General features: G+C 37.9%; 1 protein-coding gene across 34 annotated transcripts in view; it reads right to left on the bottom strand.

The window, feature by feature from the left end:
• RBFOX1 (RNA binding fox-1 homolog 1) overlaps window positions 1–17,985 on the bottom strand; it is a 795,203-nt gene that overhangs the window by 29,734 nt on the left and 747,484 nt on the right. For 31 of the 34 annotated variants that reach the window (XM_071570925.1, XM_071570934.1, XM_071570936.1 and 28 more), the window contains 2 exons: window positions 10,444–10,483; window positions 2,337–2,401 (listed from right to left, as the gene is read on the bottom strand). In XM_071570925.1, the coding sequence (XP_071427026.1) occupies window positions 2,337–2,401; window positions 10,444–10,483 (105 nt within the window). The remainder of the gene's footprint in view (window positions 1–2,336; window positions 2,402–10,443; window positions 10,484–17,985) is intronic. The other 3 variants (XM_071570935.1, XM_071570937.1, XM_071570930.1) reach the window with 1 other exon arrangement.

The following is a 17,985-nucleotide window of genomic DNA, read 5'->3' as shown; positions in this document are numbered from 1 at the left end:
AGTAATTGCACAAAAGTTGCTAAATTCATTTTAAAAAGGAACAAAAAGTTAATCAAATTAAACAAACTGTAGTTGGGAGTAATCAGAGGTATCCATGTTTGCACGTAGTTTCCCACATGCAAAGAAATGTTGGAGCAGATTGTTATTTGTTTTGTTCTCTATGCTAGTTTGGGGATTCACTCATAAGGAAATTCAGTTAGGAGATTTGTAATTAAGACAAGAAACCGTATTCATTTGGGGGAAGCAGATCGAAGATGAGGGTTAAACACATTTCAAACGAGAAGCTAAATTAAAAAAAAATCCAAAAGATATAAAATTCATTTCAGATATTTAAAATTATGCAAGCAAAGACAGGTTATTACAATTCTAATTAGACACAGAGTGTATCTGAAAATTAGACAATTTTTTCAAAAAAATAATTAAGGATTGTGACAACTGCATAGCTACTGATGCCATCTCAAGCTTCCTTTACAGCATTTAAGAGCACTATCTTCCTAGACAAGTCCTTTACCATTTTTTGGCAGCATAACTCTGTGATGTTGACTCTCTGCCATAGCAGAACATGTGACCAACTGATATTTTATCTTACAGCATTTGATTTCTTTTATGAGAAGGTACATTGATTCATATTAAAGCGTTTGAAAGTCGTCTATGACATTGTTCAGTTTCTCTATATAATGAATAGGTTTAATTAATAGGAATAAACCCCCTATAAAATGATCCAGGGACCCCTGAGCTGGCAATACCTGACTAACCACAGGAAGTTCTTTTTTTTTAATTTTGTCCTTTTGGTTTAGTAAGAGTTTAGAAGCAGGAATTGGTTTGCATTATAAGCTCACAAAAAAGTACTAGAGCTGCAACATGCTAACACACCTTTGTGGAAATGAAATGAAACTACTGAGTAGCATTTCACCTGGGCAGGTTACCCTAAGTAGAAACAGTACATTGCAAACAAAGTGCATCCAGCACATATCTAGTAGATATTACTGACCCAAAATTAATAGAAAGTAGCTTGCTTACCTGTCTGACACAGCATGCCTCAGCCATACATGCAACTTATTTTAGTCACACAACTTTAAAAATTATATCTTCATTACCCAGAATAATAAGCACTTGAAAGGCAAATATGCATGCATAGCATTGTAACATTCATACCATGGGACTTGGTTCTAAAAATACAGAATCCATGAACAGCACTTCAGTCTAAGAAATTGTGCACTAAAATTTCTTAATCTGTTGATTTCTTTCAGAAACAGAAACATTTATAACATTGTCTAATTTAGCATCTCAAGAAATTTTTCACTAGGTATTCAAGGCTTCAGAAATTACTTCCATGATTCCAAGGGAAAATGTTCTTAGACAAGTATTGAGAAGTGTGACTTTGCTTCTCAGTGTTATTAGGAAGCAAACTGTGGGTGTGTCCCTGTCTGTCACGATATAGATCCTCCCTTTACAGCTGTACACTCTCCAAGTACTTGAACATCATTCAAGATAGAATAGATTTTAATGGTAAGGCTTATGAAGAAAACATTGGATGTTCTTCCTCATTACAAACTCATGTGCACACATTGCAAAGACTTAATTTTATGCAATTTGACAAAATCCTATTCCTACAGAAGTCAACAGCAATTTAGACATTGACTTGCAAGGAGCCCCAATTTTCACCTTTCAAGAAGACACACTAATATATGAGACATTGCTCTTAGCTGATACAATTAAAGTCTCTGCATGTGCAGATTTTAATAATCTTTCATTCCTGATATTATTTCCACCAAATGTCATTTACATTTTGAGGATAAAAATACAGACCAAAAGAAGAAGAATTTTTTTTTTGGTCAGTATTGAAAAAAAAAAATCAAATGACTGGAAAGAAAGCAAATGGCAAAAATATTGTTTTGCATTGGACAGTTCAAGTTTAGACACAGTTCATTCTCAGTTTCCACTGACTAAAACAATGTCAATGAGAATTGAGGTCCCTCAATGGGTTCAAGGTTCTAAATCAACTGAAATAATACTCCTAAGACAAATAATGATCTTTAGTAGCAGACCATCATGAATCTGTACATATATTTATCTACATTGGACAAGGGTCGCAGATGTTAACTGGATGATCTACAGCTTGGGAATGTGCACATCTCATGCCAGATTCTCAATTAAGGCCTAAAAAAATCTCTCAATTTATGGCTATTCATGGATTATAATAAAACAGCCTGCTTTAGATATCACAATTATCTGCAGAGCAACAAGACAATTATGAGACTTCAACAAGGCAAATAGATAGAATCATCTTCAACTTCCACTGGTCAAATATTGATGAGCAGTAAACGAGGTCTTACCTGTCACTGTAGGCAGCTGCAGTGGCAGTGGCAGGCTGGGCATACCGGTAGGCAGCATAACCACCCTGAAACACAAACTCACGCTCTAACTGGGTTGCTACAGCACCTCAAATAACATTTTGCATAATTTAACAACAGCTGAAAGAGTACTGGCATGCTGCAATTCAGCTGAGGGGTTAAAATGCACAGGAAATAGTTCAGGGAAATGTTAAGGAAATGTTTCAGTGAAACATAAAGCAAAATTCATCACCACAAACTTTTTAAGGTTTATCCCAGAGATCAGGAGAAAGAATGAACTGTAATGATCAGTGTAAGTTTTTTTAAAAAAGACAATACTGTATTCTCCAAGTTTTCAAGTAGCAATTGTTCTTACAAACAAGGTATATATATATATATTCATCAAGCAATGCTGAACTTAAGAGACAAACTCACCTAATAATCAATTCTTTTTTTGGTACAAAATATGATTTATCATGCCTGGTTGATTAAACCTATGAATTTGTGCACTCAATTAGCACTTAATGTTACATAGGTTTCCAATTTATACATAAAATTATAATGAAGAAGCCAAACTCTCTTCTTCCATGAATTAACATTCAGTTTCATGTAACAGCAATTCCAGCTGTTCAATTAAGCAAACAGGACAAACAAACACACATTGGAAAGGAATTGTGTGCAGTGATGCATTGATTATCAAACTGTGAAAACAGCAGAGCTTCCTGTTCAATGGACCACGGTGTTACATCAACCATTTCCAAATGATCTCAGCATGCCAATTAAGAGGCAGAGCCCAGCTCTGCAGATAACACCAACACGATTTACAGCCCAATTAGAATTCTGCCCCCACCCCCCTCTGGGACAGGGGGCTGTGGTAGTGCCTTCCCCACCTACCCCACTGTAACAAAGAGCTGAAGAGGACAGTATCAGCTCACTCAGCTTGGAATCAAATTCACTCCTTTGCTGAAGTGTTGACTGTAATAGATTGCTTTTTTTTTTTTTAGTTGGAAGGCTCCACTCACCCAAGATATTCTGAAGCATGAAGAATAGGCCACGATGTGTCAGCCTTTACTGTAACAGCACTACCTTTTCACTACAGCAACTTCTGTGGGGTTTCTATTTGGATTTTACGAATAAAAATTCACTCCTTTCAGAAAAGCAATTTCAACTACTTCTACAAGCTGTTTCCTCTTCTACTATTGTGCTTGGCAGAACCCCTTTCATCCCTAACACGTGTAAACCTTTGTGGCTTTGAAGATTCGGAGCAGGTTGGGTTTGGAAATCAGTCGTTCAGCTCATAATGCCACATCACCCTAAGAATAAACATAAGTTTTACATACACTGACAGCTCATTAGAAACTCCAGGCTTTGAACTGTCAGCTTGCTTGAGGAACATTATTCTTGATTTTTTCAAGTGCTCACACAGGGAAGAGGACATTTCCTTCCCTGCCAGCAGCAATTGTGTTCCACAAGCTCTGGGATGGGGCAGGAGAAAGGCTTCCATAATACCCTGCCTGCTCTCAGCTGCTCCTCCGAGCACACGCCAGGCAGCGAGACAAAACACTTTCTCACTGCAGATCAGCTGATTTTTAGAAACCAATAGAAGCCTATTACTGCCAAAAATGTCTAACAGGCACATATTGCTTGCAGGTATGTGCACACAGGCCCTTGGATGCCCAATAATGGCACCAAGGGCAAACTGAGGCAATAAACAGAGGCAGAGAGGAGGCAACACAAGCTGCACGCTTGGTCTGGCCTCTGCTACAGGGAGAAAGGTGGGAGATGATACAAATTTACCTGCTCTCCCCTCCTGGTTTTTGAGGACTAAATATAGCATCTTTTTTTTTTTCCCCTGAGTGCTGCTATGAGGGAGCACAAATGCTAAAAGCATAAGGAAGATATGAAACTTGTTCTCATGGTGCAGCCCTGACAATGTGTAGCAGACCACAAGTCAGCCTGCACTATCACATGGTTTTATTCACCACGTGTGACGCCCTCCCTTGCCCTGCTGGCCATTCCTAAAGCCCCTGACTCAAAAGTGAGAGCCACTCCATGTCAATCCAGCTGTGCACACAATGGGGGATATGGATATGGGATATGGAATTGAGCCACTCTGAGTCAGACAGAACTGAGACAGGCTGCTCACTTATGAGCTGCTCTGAAATCTGCACCTGGGGGGCTCTGTGAGCATTGATTTTCTTTCCTTTATTTAACTATCCCCCCAAATTGGTCAGTCTGTGATGACAGACCCTTTCTTACTCCCCAAAAAGAAGTGCTACATTCCCTTTATGCCTGCATTTTGATTTGCTCTCATCAAACAATTTCTGCCTACCAATGAAATCTGAACTTTTATTAAGATGTTCTGGATTCGACAGTCTGACATTTGTGAGAGCCCTGGAAAGAATGAGTGTAAAGCAATACAAATAAAAAGAGATTGAAGGTATTGAATTTGCCTGGACTCTTAGGAGAACTAAAATGCAGCATGCATTTGGGTACCAGAAAAAATATAATTACACAATATCCTATGTCAGGAACTCTTAATTTTAAAATAACCCATCAAAATTATGGATTAAAACCTGCTTAAGCAAATTATTTTTATAGGGCTTGTGTATTGCAGTTTGGGTGTGATCCTAAGTTTTCTTACTGTCTTATATCAATTCCTTCAGGTAATTTTTCAATGCAGGAACAAAATACTTGGAAGGACACTTGGAACTGGGATGGGAATCTAATTGAAGCCCTTGAGCTGAACTTCTATGACAAGTTCTACTTGGAATTGTTTCTCAAATTTTGAACTTGGCTGATAACCTAGATGAAGAATACACTAATAATCTTCACTACATACATATCTCTTGAGCAACATTAAATATTTATCTTTATGCCTTAAACTATATTGCAAAATAAAATATTTAGAACAAAATTATGTAATAATTACATAATAATAAATAACAACTTTTAGTTCCTATATATTAGAAATGTTTTAGGAATGGGTTTTTTTCCCCTCAGTCTGTACATTCATACAGAAAATACTTGACTGTTATGATTTGAATTATTATTTTGAAAATTCAGCTGAAAAAATAAAATCAGATAATACAATGAAAAAATGTCTACTGCCTCATCTGTGCTCCCATATTTGCTACTTCCAAAACAATAATAAAACAGTGTTACAACAGCTTAATTAGTTTTAAAAATTAAGAGTGGTGTCGCTACACAAAGTTACTGTGTGTGACTTTGTGCTTGAATCTGGAAAATAAAATACAACTGGTGGATTGTTTTGTAATTTATACACAAGGACTCTCACAGAATTAGTTCAGTATTAGTATGATTTTACATGAGTCTGCACTCAGCATAAGGAGGCTTTTCCATCAGTCATACCTGTGGTGACTTATTGCCATGCACAGGCTCTTGCAATGCTGCTCCATAAAGAAACACAAAGGGAATGATTTGAGTGAGTAAGGAAAGGAGGATGGAAAGATGTAAGGAAGGAATTTAGGCAAATTCCCCAGAGTGACTCAGGATAATTTTCCTCTCAATGTTTTAAACATCTCTGTGGCTCAGGCAAACCCAAAAAGAGCAGTGGGATTCATCAAAGATCAGGAGCCAAATCTTACAGAGAAATCTTAACCAATTTTAGAAATTTTGCATTTCAGGCAAGATTGGATAAAATAGAAATGAACAGAAACTTAAACACAACTGGATTTTTAACTAAAGTCTGCAGGTCTGCAGTAAGACTAATTTTCAAAAAAATGAGTTGCACAGCCATCTCTAGATTACAAAACCATGAATACATGTGTGCACCTCCCCATAAAACAGCTAAATTATCTTCTGTGATCCTAGATGTTCTGACATTGTTTATTATAGACATTCAAACTAAAGTGACTCTAAACGATGAATACTTTTTTGTCTGTTTTTTTCCTATTAGCAATATATTGAATATTTTATATGAATGTTGAGAATTAATTTTCCCCAGTTTTTACTTCTTGTACTTCCTTTCACTCAAGAATCTCAAAGTAGTTTGAGAACATAAATTAGTCAAGGTACCAAACCTTCTGCAGTATTGAGAATTATATCTGCCTTACTAGCTACAAATAGAGGAAAGGTATTAAAAATGACATGAATTATACCCAGAGATGTAGAATATAGAAGTTGTCATTTCCTTTTCTTCCACTCATATGGTAGTGAGGTTTAAACAATATTTGTTCTGCTCACAGAGTATAACGTTGACTGGAAGAACTGAAAATAAACAATCCACCGCCTCTTTTTGCTGGCTCAAATTTGGGAACTGGGAAAGGTTTCTGGTATTCCCATATCATGTTCCCAGATGTATCTGCTGCCTCAGAGAAGCTCTTGGTAACAGACACCACCTGCATTAATTCCACCCAAATGCAACCACCAGCACTGGTCTTGTATTTTAAATGTACTGTTTATATCACAAATAAAGATGAGAGATGAAAAGGCATTTCATCACTAGATATCCAAACTTTAAAAGGTGTCAGGGAGTGTTCCAGCACACAGAGCACTGGTAGGAACAAGCCACTGTTCCCTGGAGACTCTTTTGCCCTTGGAAAAGTCATTTATCCATTTCTGTGAGTCACAGGAAATGGCACATCCTTGGCAAAACACAAAAAATCTTTGGGACTTTAAAAGAAACCTTCAGTGCCATCTGCATGTCCTTGCTTTTCCAGGCCTTTCAGGGGACCTGATGGCATCAATGGACTTCTACCTGGCATTAAGGGAACGTGTCTCAGATAACTGTATCTGCCTCTCCCTCGGGAAACAAAAAGATGCTCCAGCCTCAATACCATCCCAGTTTTGGGCTAAAGGTGGTGACAGTAGCTATTGATAGCCTTGTCCCATTTCCCAATCACAGAACTGTCTTATTCTTGCTCAGCAGCTCACAAAAAATAATATCTTAAACCTCTGTATGCATATTTTGCCATGAACTTTTGCCAGCTGCAGTACCACAGGTCCAGAATCCTGGAAGCAGGTTGGAAAACCTCACTGTGAACAGTGAGAGTGGCCAAGGGCCATGGTTAAGCCATAATATCCAGGGACTTCTGCAGGGTTGGGAAGGTTCTCGTGTTCTCTTTATGACAATGGTAAAAAAAAAAAAAGAGTAACATATTTAAGATAAAGCAGAGCATGAGTGTAGAGCTGTTATTCTAACTGAATATTTCTGAGTCTGTTACTATTTTTACTTCATTTTATGGAGTGTATTCTCTTATTTTCACAGGTGTCACTCTTCATCTAAGAACTTCTATATTTGCTGGCAGGCAACTTTAATTCTCTTTTAATGACTTTTTCTCTTAGTGAATCAATACTTAATTTTGAAAGGTCTTCCTTACTTCCTAATAATCTGCTTTATTTTTCCTACTCAAAGGCACATTTAAAAAGGGAATTCAATAGCTCAGCCATTTCAGAAGCATTATTACATTCCATATAGAATTATATGAAATACACAATATATTGTATTACATCTAGAATCATGGCTGTTGATTTTTCACTTTAGACTGTACATTCCACCTATTTTTATATTACTATTCTCTTCTGTTCCACTGTTTAGTATTGAGCAACTCCAGCTATTTGCTGTTCTTGGTTCACTATCCAGTTTTTACCCAACCAGTATCTTTGTGTCTCCTCCCTCCTTCCTTTCCCCTAAACTGAGCCACCAAAGGCTATGTGGATAGCTAGTTATGCAATATTGCTGTTGGTACTCAATGTAATCAGAGCAGGATGAAACTCACTTTGATATTAATGCCTATTTTTGATCTGCCTTTTTCAGTACTTTGTGTCTTTTGTTTTGCTCTCTGTGGTATTTTAAAGGTTCTTTTTTTTCTCCAATCTACTGTTAAAACCCTATATTGTTTAAATATTTTGGGTTTGGTTTTTTTGGTTTTGATTTTTTTCCGAGCATTTGTCCTTTCACAAAGCTTCAGTCTTGCACTTAAAATGAAAAGCTGAGTAGAATTATGTCATAAACAACTGGGATTTAATAAATAACTCAGTACACTGCAAACTACTACACTAACAACTCATAGACTGTGAATTGTAAGGGTTCATTTGATTTATGCCAGTTCTTTCTGTCTCCCTCCCCTGCAAATGTTTAATATGCAAGAAAGCACAAATGTGAAGCAAAATTCATTATAAAATAAAAAAGGTTGTATATTATAAAAAAAAAATTAAAATTTCCAGAAGAGTGTTTTCATTCTGTTGAATACTGTAAAGGCAACCATTCTACTACATTAAGAAAAATAAGATATGCAATCAGAAATATAAGCCTGCAAAGGAGTGAAAACCAATGACCCTGCAGATTTATTCTATTTTCTAATGCACACAATTATTGCAGACAACGAAACTGAGGCTACACTAGAGATCAGCCATTTCTTTGGTACCTTCCTCATTGAAATAACTTTCTATTTGGAAACAAAATGTTACAGTCTGTGAGAGGGTGTGAGGCCACCTAAAAATAATGTTGTCAATCAGCAGACGAGATATTCCTGGCTTGCAGCAGAAGTGGCTTCCAAACCCTACAAACTGTTCCAGCAACGTTCAGTTCCCACCTATTCTATCGGCCTGAGCCATCCTGAGAAAGATGTCTTGGTGCCCTTCAGATTTTTGGGGTGGTAAACTGAGCAAAACGCATGTCACATTCTTTTGACAGTTGGAAGGAACATGAAAATTGGAAAGCAGACTGGAAGAAGTTGCACACTGTTTCATACAGCCCATATAGCTCCAAAATTGAGCAGCAATGTGTTTAGGTGAGATTAGAGCAACACAATTCACTTGACAGATCCTTTGGCCAAGGGGTGAATCTTGTGTTGTAAACAATATGTTCCTGATAACATCACTAAGTACACAGAGAGAGAATTTTAACTCTTCCTAATCTGTTTTAAATATGTTTTTAATCTGCACAAATGAACTTTCAGCTAAGTATCACCCTTTCTACCTCCATCAGAAAAACAAAACCTACTTCATACATAAATTCAGATTGTTTTCCTTCCTTATATAAAAACTCACTAAAAAAAAATCTAGTCCCTTGGAAACAGTTCTAGAAGATTGCTAATAATGAGCACGGGGGATGTTTTCTAGCATTACCTATTTAATTTTTAATATACATACAAATTTCAACTCATCTGTCTCATTGCATCTTAGCAGAGACAGTACAAGTAGGTTAGAGAAAGCTGTCTGGTGAAACAAAATGACTCCTGTAACTTAGGATCAGATTGCTTTACTAAAATGATTACAAATGTGAAAGATTACTCAGTATCACTAAAACATTTTACATCTACACATAAGGTATAAGAACTAATTACTTTAGAAGAATGAAATTCAGCCTCAACCACCTCAGGCCTCTTGCATACTCAGACATAAGAGGCCTCTTTGTGTACATTCAAGCTAAAAACTTGGTAAGAAACTTGAAAAAAAATTGATAAGAAACTTGTAAAAATATTATTTAGAAAGAAATTGGTGAACAATTAGGTGAGTAGATAATGATGGATCCAAGACTAGAAATCCTTCCTAACAAATAATCCTCTTACATCATGAGCAGTCTCTACCCATTTCCTTTAAACTAAAATAAGGGTATTTTAAAAGTGTAGCTGGAAGTTGACTGATTACAGACAATACAAAGCCATATCTTAAACTTACTATGCCATTAAGCTCTCCTGTCACCACAGCACCTACATATACCCAGTGTGGGCTGGATTTGGGAAACCTGTATCTCTCCATGAAGTATTTTCATACTTCAAGTATTAATAATATTCAGCTTGCCTTGGTTTTTAAAAAAGAGCTTTTGGGAATTTGCAAATCTGCTTTGCTTTAGTTTTTCTTTGAACTTCAATTAGGAAGGGAGACGCCCCTCCACATACACACACATTTTTCACATCTTTTTGCATTCATTCAGCATTTGATTGAAGAGTTAATTCAGCTCCACTGAACAATGATAGATGTAATGAACAGAAAGGTCTTCCAATGTGAGAGATATTCTTCTCAATTCTTTCTGACAGGCAAGGGATGGTAAATAGACAAAACAGAGTCAAGCTAGGCAGCAAACTTGTAAAAAGAATGACTCTGGTAATGTACAAGGACAGCATGCACATCAATGAATACTTACATAAATGTCTGCACCATAAAATCCATCCTGGTATACAACACTGCAAGGATGCACACACAAAGAAAAACATCCATATTAGTGCATTTCCACATGCAAATGCCACCAACCCCTGCAGAGCTGAGGTTAGTCTTGTCACAAGAACAGAGGGAAGGGGAAGGAAGGCACTCTTCACATTGGTTAAGGAGGTTGGTAGTAATCATCAGAAGTGAAACTGTACCGAATACATCCCACTAGAAGATGTGCCAAATGCTTAGTCAAAGGGAAACAAAGCATGGCAGGATTGGAAAAGACTTTTGATAAGTCTTCAGTCTTTTTTTTTTTTTAATTTTTCCAGAAACCACATATTGGCACCATTTTTTCTATAAAAATTTTCAGGGGGCCAATCCTACAATCAGTTCCAATGGCTTATCAAAAAGCTGGCCTGGAAGTGCTACGTTCTTGTCCTGCATTTATGCCGACCCTCTGAAATAAAGTGGGAATTTTCATTACTTAGATGGAAAATAAAACACAGCAGAAGTTTCAATGGGGAGATGAGTGGGTGAAAGAATTATGCTGCTGGTATTCTATGCATTGGGTCAAATCTCAATACCTCAGTGTACACAGAGGTGAGAGAATCCATAGGTGTTTGCTTGATGCTCATTTCCCACAGTGACAACAGGTCTGTTGAGAATGTCATGGTGTTAATCTCATGAAAAAAAAAAGTATCAACTTTCCTTGCTTGATCATTTTACAACTTCAGTGAACAAGCCAATGGTTCTGAGCTCCCCTGCAGTTTTGGTTGAATACATTACTACTTCCTAACTCAAAAAAATGTGGTATTGTTACACTGCTGTTAACAGTTCACCCAGAGACCACTGTATTTCAGCTAAGATAAATCATCAGTGTAAATAGTGCAAATTTCAGATTCTAAACCCCTCAGGATAAATAACACGGTATGACAAAGACAGTTTAAATGATTACACTAAATAAAACTGGAACTACACAACACTGGCCTACCAATTACATTATGTAATTCCTACAATTTTACATTCATTTGGCACTTCTGCAACTTAAAATGGGTATTTCCAGTTTCAGAATCAACCCAAGGTGTTTCAAGAGCTAAACATGAGAGCACACAATAGGGCTTTTTTCTGCAACAATATTTTCAATTTAGGAATACTGTTATCTAGGAATAATAGTTACTACCATGTTGCTAGTCTTAGCTGTTTTGCAATTCCAACAAGAATTTTCATGTCAGAAATATAAGTGATCTATTGAGGTCAATGACCAAAACCCACAGGGCTGAGCTGATATGTGTCTAAGCCAGAATCACTTGAGAAAATCATAAATATGCACACATGCACACAAGCGACATGGAGAAAACCACACTGATGATAAAAGCTTGCTATGGAATAATAATGTGTGAAAACTCAGCTCCACTTAAATCAGAGGGGCTGCCATTTGTTTCAGTAAGGTCAGACCTTTACTCACATATTTTTCTATTTATTATGTCTGCAGAACAAAATATGCAAAGCCTGGTCTACACCGGCAGCTTTCGAAGAGTTTGTTATTTACATTGCAGTGCACTTCTGTTCTGGTTTTGATATTCTGATTATTTTGAAACATCCCATGTTTTTCTCAAACCTGTTTGCATTTAAGAAATAAAACATTCCACACGACTGAGGCAGCGGCACACAATCATGAATAACATGGAGGGACTTTTATGAGATGACACACAAATTATATTAAGTTTCCTGAAAGTTAAGATCCCACAACCAAACCCCTCAGTGCCTCATGTCCCTGTGCCACTCCTGCTGGGAGATGCTGGAGGAGCTGGGGGAAGGTGCTTTAGGTTCTGTCTCTGTTTCTAACCATCGAACTGCACTTCCAACAGGTAATAAATTAAATTAATTTTTCAGGTCTGTTTTGTGTGGGATGGTGGTTGGTAAGCCTTTCCCTTCAACTCAAAAGCTTTTCCATCTTCCTTCCTCCCCCTGGACTCCTGAGAAGGAGAGCACGGTTGGGTGGGCTCTGGCAGTCAGCCAAGGTCAGCCACCACAGCACTTTAGGACATGCTACTCTCAATTCTTATTAAATATCACTTGTCAGAAAATAATGCATAATGAGAGACTATGTGTCAGAAAGGGGACCTTTTTTCTTCCTCCTCTTGGTTATCAGTGGATATACAGGGAAGATGAATACATTTTTCATTACTGGTTGCAATCCTGGACAGGTTCCTTCATCCACCTCAGTCTTCCTTTTAAGTATAATGCTCAGTCATGCACAGAGACTTATTTTGAATTCCAAATACACAATCACTTGATAAATAGTATGCTGAAAAAATGTACCTCACTAAAATGAGACATCTATGTACAAATCCATCATTAAACATGGCCAATATTAAGAAGTGACAGAATAAGGCAAATGAGTATAACAGTCCCAAGAAGGACTTGCACCACAAAAAATACTAGCTGATTTTATCTTATTTCCTCTCTTTTGTCTTGTATTATGATATTGATGTTGAATAAAACCCCATTGCTTCTCCTGAAGTTTGAAGAAAAGTAATTCTTCACACTTCCATAGATTTTTCAAAGAATATTTTCTCTATTCACTGTCCTTGTCATTCATTGACTCCTATGAATTTTACCAGTAATGTGTTTTCTAAGAGCACCCTTCATCCAAAGAACAAAGTGTAAAACACCAAGAACTGGGTCTTGCTCTTGTGCTTTTCTTTCCTTCAGTATATAATTTTCCAAAGGGTAATTTCCTTGGCTTATCTCCCCTTTTTCTCTGTCTGAAGCTGTAGGCAGAAAACAGATGATATGCCTTGAGCATGGGAAGAGACTGAAGGCATCACACAGGGACCCATCTTACCACAACCCCTTTTACACTTTATATTAAAAAGAATTGTCTTGGCACACAGATAAATTATGATCCTTGTAAAGCAACACAAGGCCTTCAAATAGCCACAGTACTGAAATCTGAATTACTTCACCCAGGAAGAGATGCTGTATTAATGTGCTACCTGGGGGCATTAAAAAAAGCACAACAAATTCAGGAGATTTGTTCAGTTGTATTTTATAATTTTATTCTGCTAAGGAAAACTCAGAGAAGTGAGAAGTCTTTATTTAATAAAAAATTTGCATCAAAATAACATCATATGTGGCAACAATTTCCTAAAGTTATTTTTCTATAAATATGAAACTGTTTCCTCCCCAGGTATTAAGACATCTGACTTTCGTGGGTTTAGCTCCTTTATTTAACTCTCTGTGTCTTTTTTGTAGCTCTATTATTAAGACAAACTCTTTACTAGTTTAGATTCCACCTTTATAATATCCTGGGAGGGCTACATCTGTCTTCATTACAATTTTCTACCCTCATCTTTCAAAGGGCTTGAGTTGAATAATCTATCAATGACATAAAAAGCCAGTTCCTGACTGCACAAACCTCAGTTGAGTTCCTGCCCAGCAGTGGAGTGAGCACCTGTGGCCCTCAGCCACACCCCACCCCGTCCTGCACAGGGGAACACACACACCAAGTGATGGACTCGGGGTGACCAAGGGGCACTACAACCACCATTTCACTCCTGGCAACAGGAATCTTGGCCACAGTTCCCCAATACCACTCCATCACAACTAAAAGAAAGCAGCTGAGGAACAAAAGTCCTCTGTTTCCTGCTTGCTGTTAGGGTCACCTTCCTACGCTCCACATTCCCCAACTCCTGATCTGGAAATCACCCTTTCCATGGAGCCTTTCATATGAAGCCTTCATGAAACAAATGATAGAAGAGATACAACTACAGCCTTATTAAAACCAAATACTGATAATTAAAATAACATCTTTCAACACTATAACAACACAATTTTCCCTGGAGAGCAGCCAGGCAGAGGGACCTGGCGGGACTGAGGGACAGGAAGCTCAGCAGGAACCACCAGTGTGCCCAGGTGGCCAAGAAGGCCAATGGGATCCTGGTCTGGCTCAAAACTAGCGTGGCCAGCAGGCCCAGGGCAGTGACCCTTCCCCTGGACTCTGCCTTGGGGAGGCCACACCTTGAGTGTTGTGTTCAGTTCTGGGCCCCTCAGTTGAGGAAAGAGATTGAGGGGCTGGAGCGGGGCCAGAGAAGAGCAACGAGGCTGGAGAAGGGACTGGAGCACAAGTGCTGTGGGGAGAGGCTGAGGGAGGCTGGGGGTGTTTAGCCTGGAGAAGAGGAGGCTCAGAGGTGACCTCAGCACTGTCTGGAACTGCCTGAAGGGAAGTTCTGGCCAGGTGGGGGCTGGTTTCTTCTCCCAGGCACTCAGCAATAGGACAAGTGGGTACGATGGGCTCAAGCTCTGCCAGGGGAAATTTCAGTTGGAGAGCAGAAAAAAATTCTTTACAGAGAGAGTGCTCAGGGATTGGAATGGGCTGCCCAGAGAGGGGGTGGATTCCCCATCCACCCTGGAGGTTTTTAAACTGAGATTGGACGTGGCATTGAGTGCCATGATCTGGTAAAGGGACTGGAGCTGGACCAAGGGGTGGACTTGATGATCTTGGAGGTCTTTTCCAACCCAATCCATTCTATGATTCTATAGAACTGAAGCTCTTATAGGAGGCAGTTTCAACTTTTCAGAATGTTCTCTAATTTCAGGGTTTTGTCTTTCCATTTCCAACATTTTCTGCCACGAGCAGGTTACATTATCTGCTTTGGAAAATTAATTGAAGGCATTGCTGCAGAGAACAAAGCTGGCAGACATAAATCACTACACACTGGCAGAAACTATTTTTTGTTCTAACAATTGCACAAATACACAGAGTCCAAACTAAGAGGAAGTTTCTGTGAGCCCAAGGAAATATATTGGGGAAAACCACACAACTACCATAGTTGAGGTAGTAGGCTATACTAATAATCCTTATTTCTTAAATTTAGGGTAAGTGTTGGAAAATAAAGCTGGGTTTCTTTTTCAGTTTGGATAAGTTAGACTGTCAAACTTGAAAACATTTATTTTAACAGGGAGAACAGTTTCTGTGTAGTCTCTGTTACTTCTCCTCCACAATCCCCCAACCTGACAATTTCATTTAGGGTTGGGTTGGGGTCTTTTTCTAATTCTTCCTTTTAAAGAGAAAAAAAGCATATTCCCATCTCGAAAGGGAGATATAGACTGAAAGCTGTCTAAGCTTCAGCAGGACTGAAAGGAGCAGAGGGGAAATGTGAACACAAAGTCACTAAAATTGTGAAGAACTTGAAGCAAATGATGCTGGAACAGAAACTTAACTAATCGTGCTACCTGCTATACTATCAGATATACAGTGACACTGGGTTCCCTTGAGAGCAGATTAAAGATGGAGCTTCATATTCATCTTGTTTTACTGTTTGGTGAACAAATTTTAAGATTGCTGACACACCAGTTGTTACAGAGGCCAAAAGGAATTACAGGTATTAAAATCAGTTAACCTGCTTTCAGCAGTTTGTCAAAGACAACAAAAATCCCAAATCTGACCATTTCTCAATGCCAAGGCTGAGCTCTCCATGCAATGCAGACCTCCAAACTCTAAATTTCACCATTTAGTATTCTCACACAAACAAAGCTTTACTCCTTCATGTCAGTGTCATGGGCTTTTATGGTCCAAAAATGAATTACACATATGCAGTTACGAGTAAGCTGCATGTTCTCATATTTCAAGGCTTTAGAGAGGATGCCACAGGTGCTAAAAATGAAGTATTTTCCATGAGCTAATAAACAAGATGCTGTCTCAAGGAATTAGTGAAATGCCTCACCCTAAGTAAAGGTTCCATTAATTATTGAGGTAGTGCTTTGTATCTCATGAACAGTATTTTCATTTTCAAATGCCAGATTTTAAAGCATGTGTGCTGTTCTTTGATTTCTAAGAAAACAATGGCCATAACTATGGTCCTCAGACCTACCAAGGGCCTGCTGTAAGTGGGAGGCAGAGCAGAGCTTTCAACAGGAACAAGAAGAACATGGTTTGCCTTATGGCCATAAGATCTTGGTTTCCCTACAGCCTGGGAAACTTTGCCATTTCCTACCTTGGTCAATAAGGAGTTCCTAAGGAAAGGTCACAGTCAGTACTAAATAGGGCACCAGTGAACAAGAACAACTACAGAATTTGTTTCAGTGATAAGCTTCCTAAAGTTAATAAAATAAATTAAAAAAAGAATTTTCAAACTTCAGCTTGACACTTTACAATTACATATTGTATGTTTCTTGAAAAGAAAAGCAATATTTTTCTAACTAAATATTGGTAGAATTTTATGTAAATTTATAATTAAAATTACATCTGTCATTACAGAAAATATGTTTTTGGGCATTTTTTTAAATGGTTAAAAACACTTGAGTATGAAAGTGTTTGCTTGGCTGCAAGGCTGGGCTCCTTCCTTGGGTGAAAAATGAGAAATTGTTACTAAATTAATTGCCAAACAGCATTAAAAGCTTTTTCCATTTTTCTTATCAACAAATGATATTCCAAGTTGTTTGCTTCCTTCCCTAAGTTGATTCATTCCTTGTGATCTCTTTATTATCTCTCTAATTCTTCTGACTCCTACTCCCATTGTGACTGAAAGCCACATTCTTGTAACTTCTTGTCACTTATTAAGGTTTTATTTTTCAGATGAAAATTTCTTTTTGCTTCTTGACTAGGTCAGATTACATAATGGGTGAGCACAGAACAAAGAACCACAAAGCAATTCTAAACTGCACTGCTGCATCAGTGAAGTTACAAGCACAAGATCTAACGTATGAGGCCACAGAAATGATGTCACAATAAAGCTTTATTAATCCAACTGTGGGGCAGTGCAACAGAGATATGGGTTATTCCACGTGGGGCCTCTTCAATGAAGGCAAATTTAAATTACTTGCTAGCCAGAAAGTATTTACTCATTGTGCAAATACTAACCAAAAAAGTACTGTCCAATTAAAAAAAACCCTGTATCAGATATAGCTGGTAGGCGTTTTCTTATATAACTTTATGGCTTTGCATTAAACTGAGGTGTGATGTCAATGACATCATGGAACTGGCACTGACCCCTCTTGTTATCTCACTACATACTGCACTTTATGTTCAAATTTAAGAATTTATTTTTAAATGAGGTAGAGACAGAGAATCCACTTTCTTTCTATGCAGTATCCACTTGGTAGCTGAGATACTCTGAAATCTCAATGTAGGACATTCCAAGCTTGCTGCCATCATTGCCATGTACAGTATCTTGACTAATTCTAAATGAGAGTCTGGGCAAGAGTGGGGTAACTTTGGTGGGACACCATCCTTGCCTGAAGGTAACCCAGGCAATCTCCAGAAAACAGTGTCTTCCTCCAGTAATGGTGATATTGTTTTACTTCTTAAATTAATATTATTCTTCTTGTGAAGTACTTAGATAAAACAATACATTTTACAAAATAACCTGATTCTGGGACATCATATTTATATTAATTTTCAGAACATCTAATTTATCTGAGATAACTGCTGGAATTGATGGAAGAGTGAAAGTGCCTGTCTTAAATATCCCTGAAAACTTAGCCCAAAGGCCAACTGATGAGATTAGTAAACGTGTCTTAGGAACAGAGCAGG

This window comes from Pithys albifrons, chromosome 16 (assembly GCF_047495875.1).
Source record: "Pithys albifrons albifrons isolate INPA30051 chromosome 16, PitAlb_v1, whole genome shotgun sequence".
NCBI classification, from domain to species: domain Eukaryota; kingdom Metazoa; phylum Chordata; class Aves; order Passeriformes; family Thamnophilidae; genus Pithys; species Pithys albifrons.
Note: the sequence above shows the minus strand (reverse complement) of the source record. Positions and strands in the feature narration are given on the sequence as shown.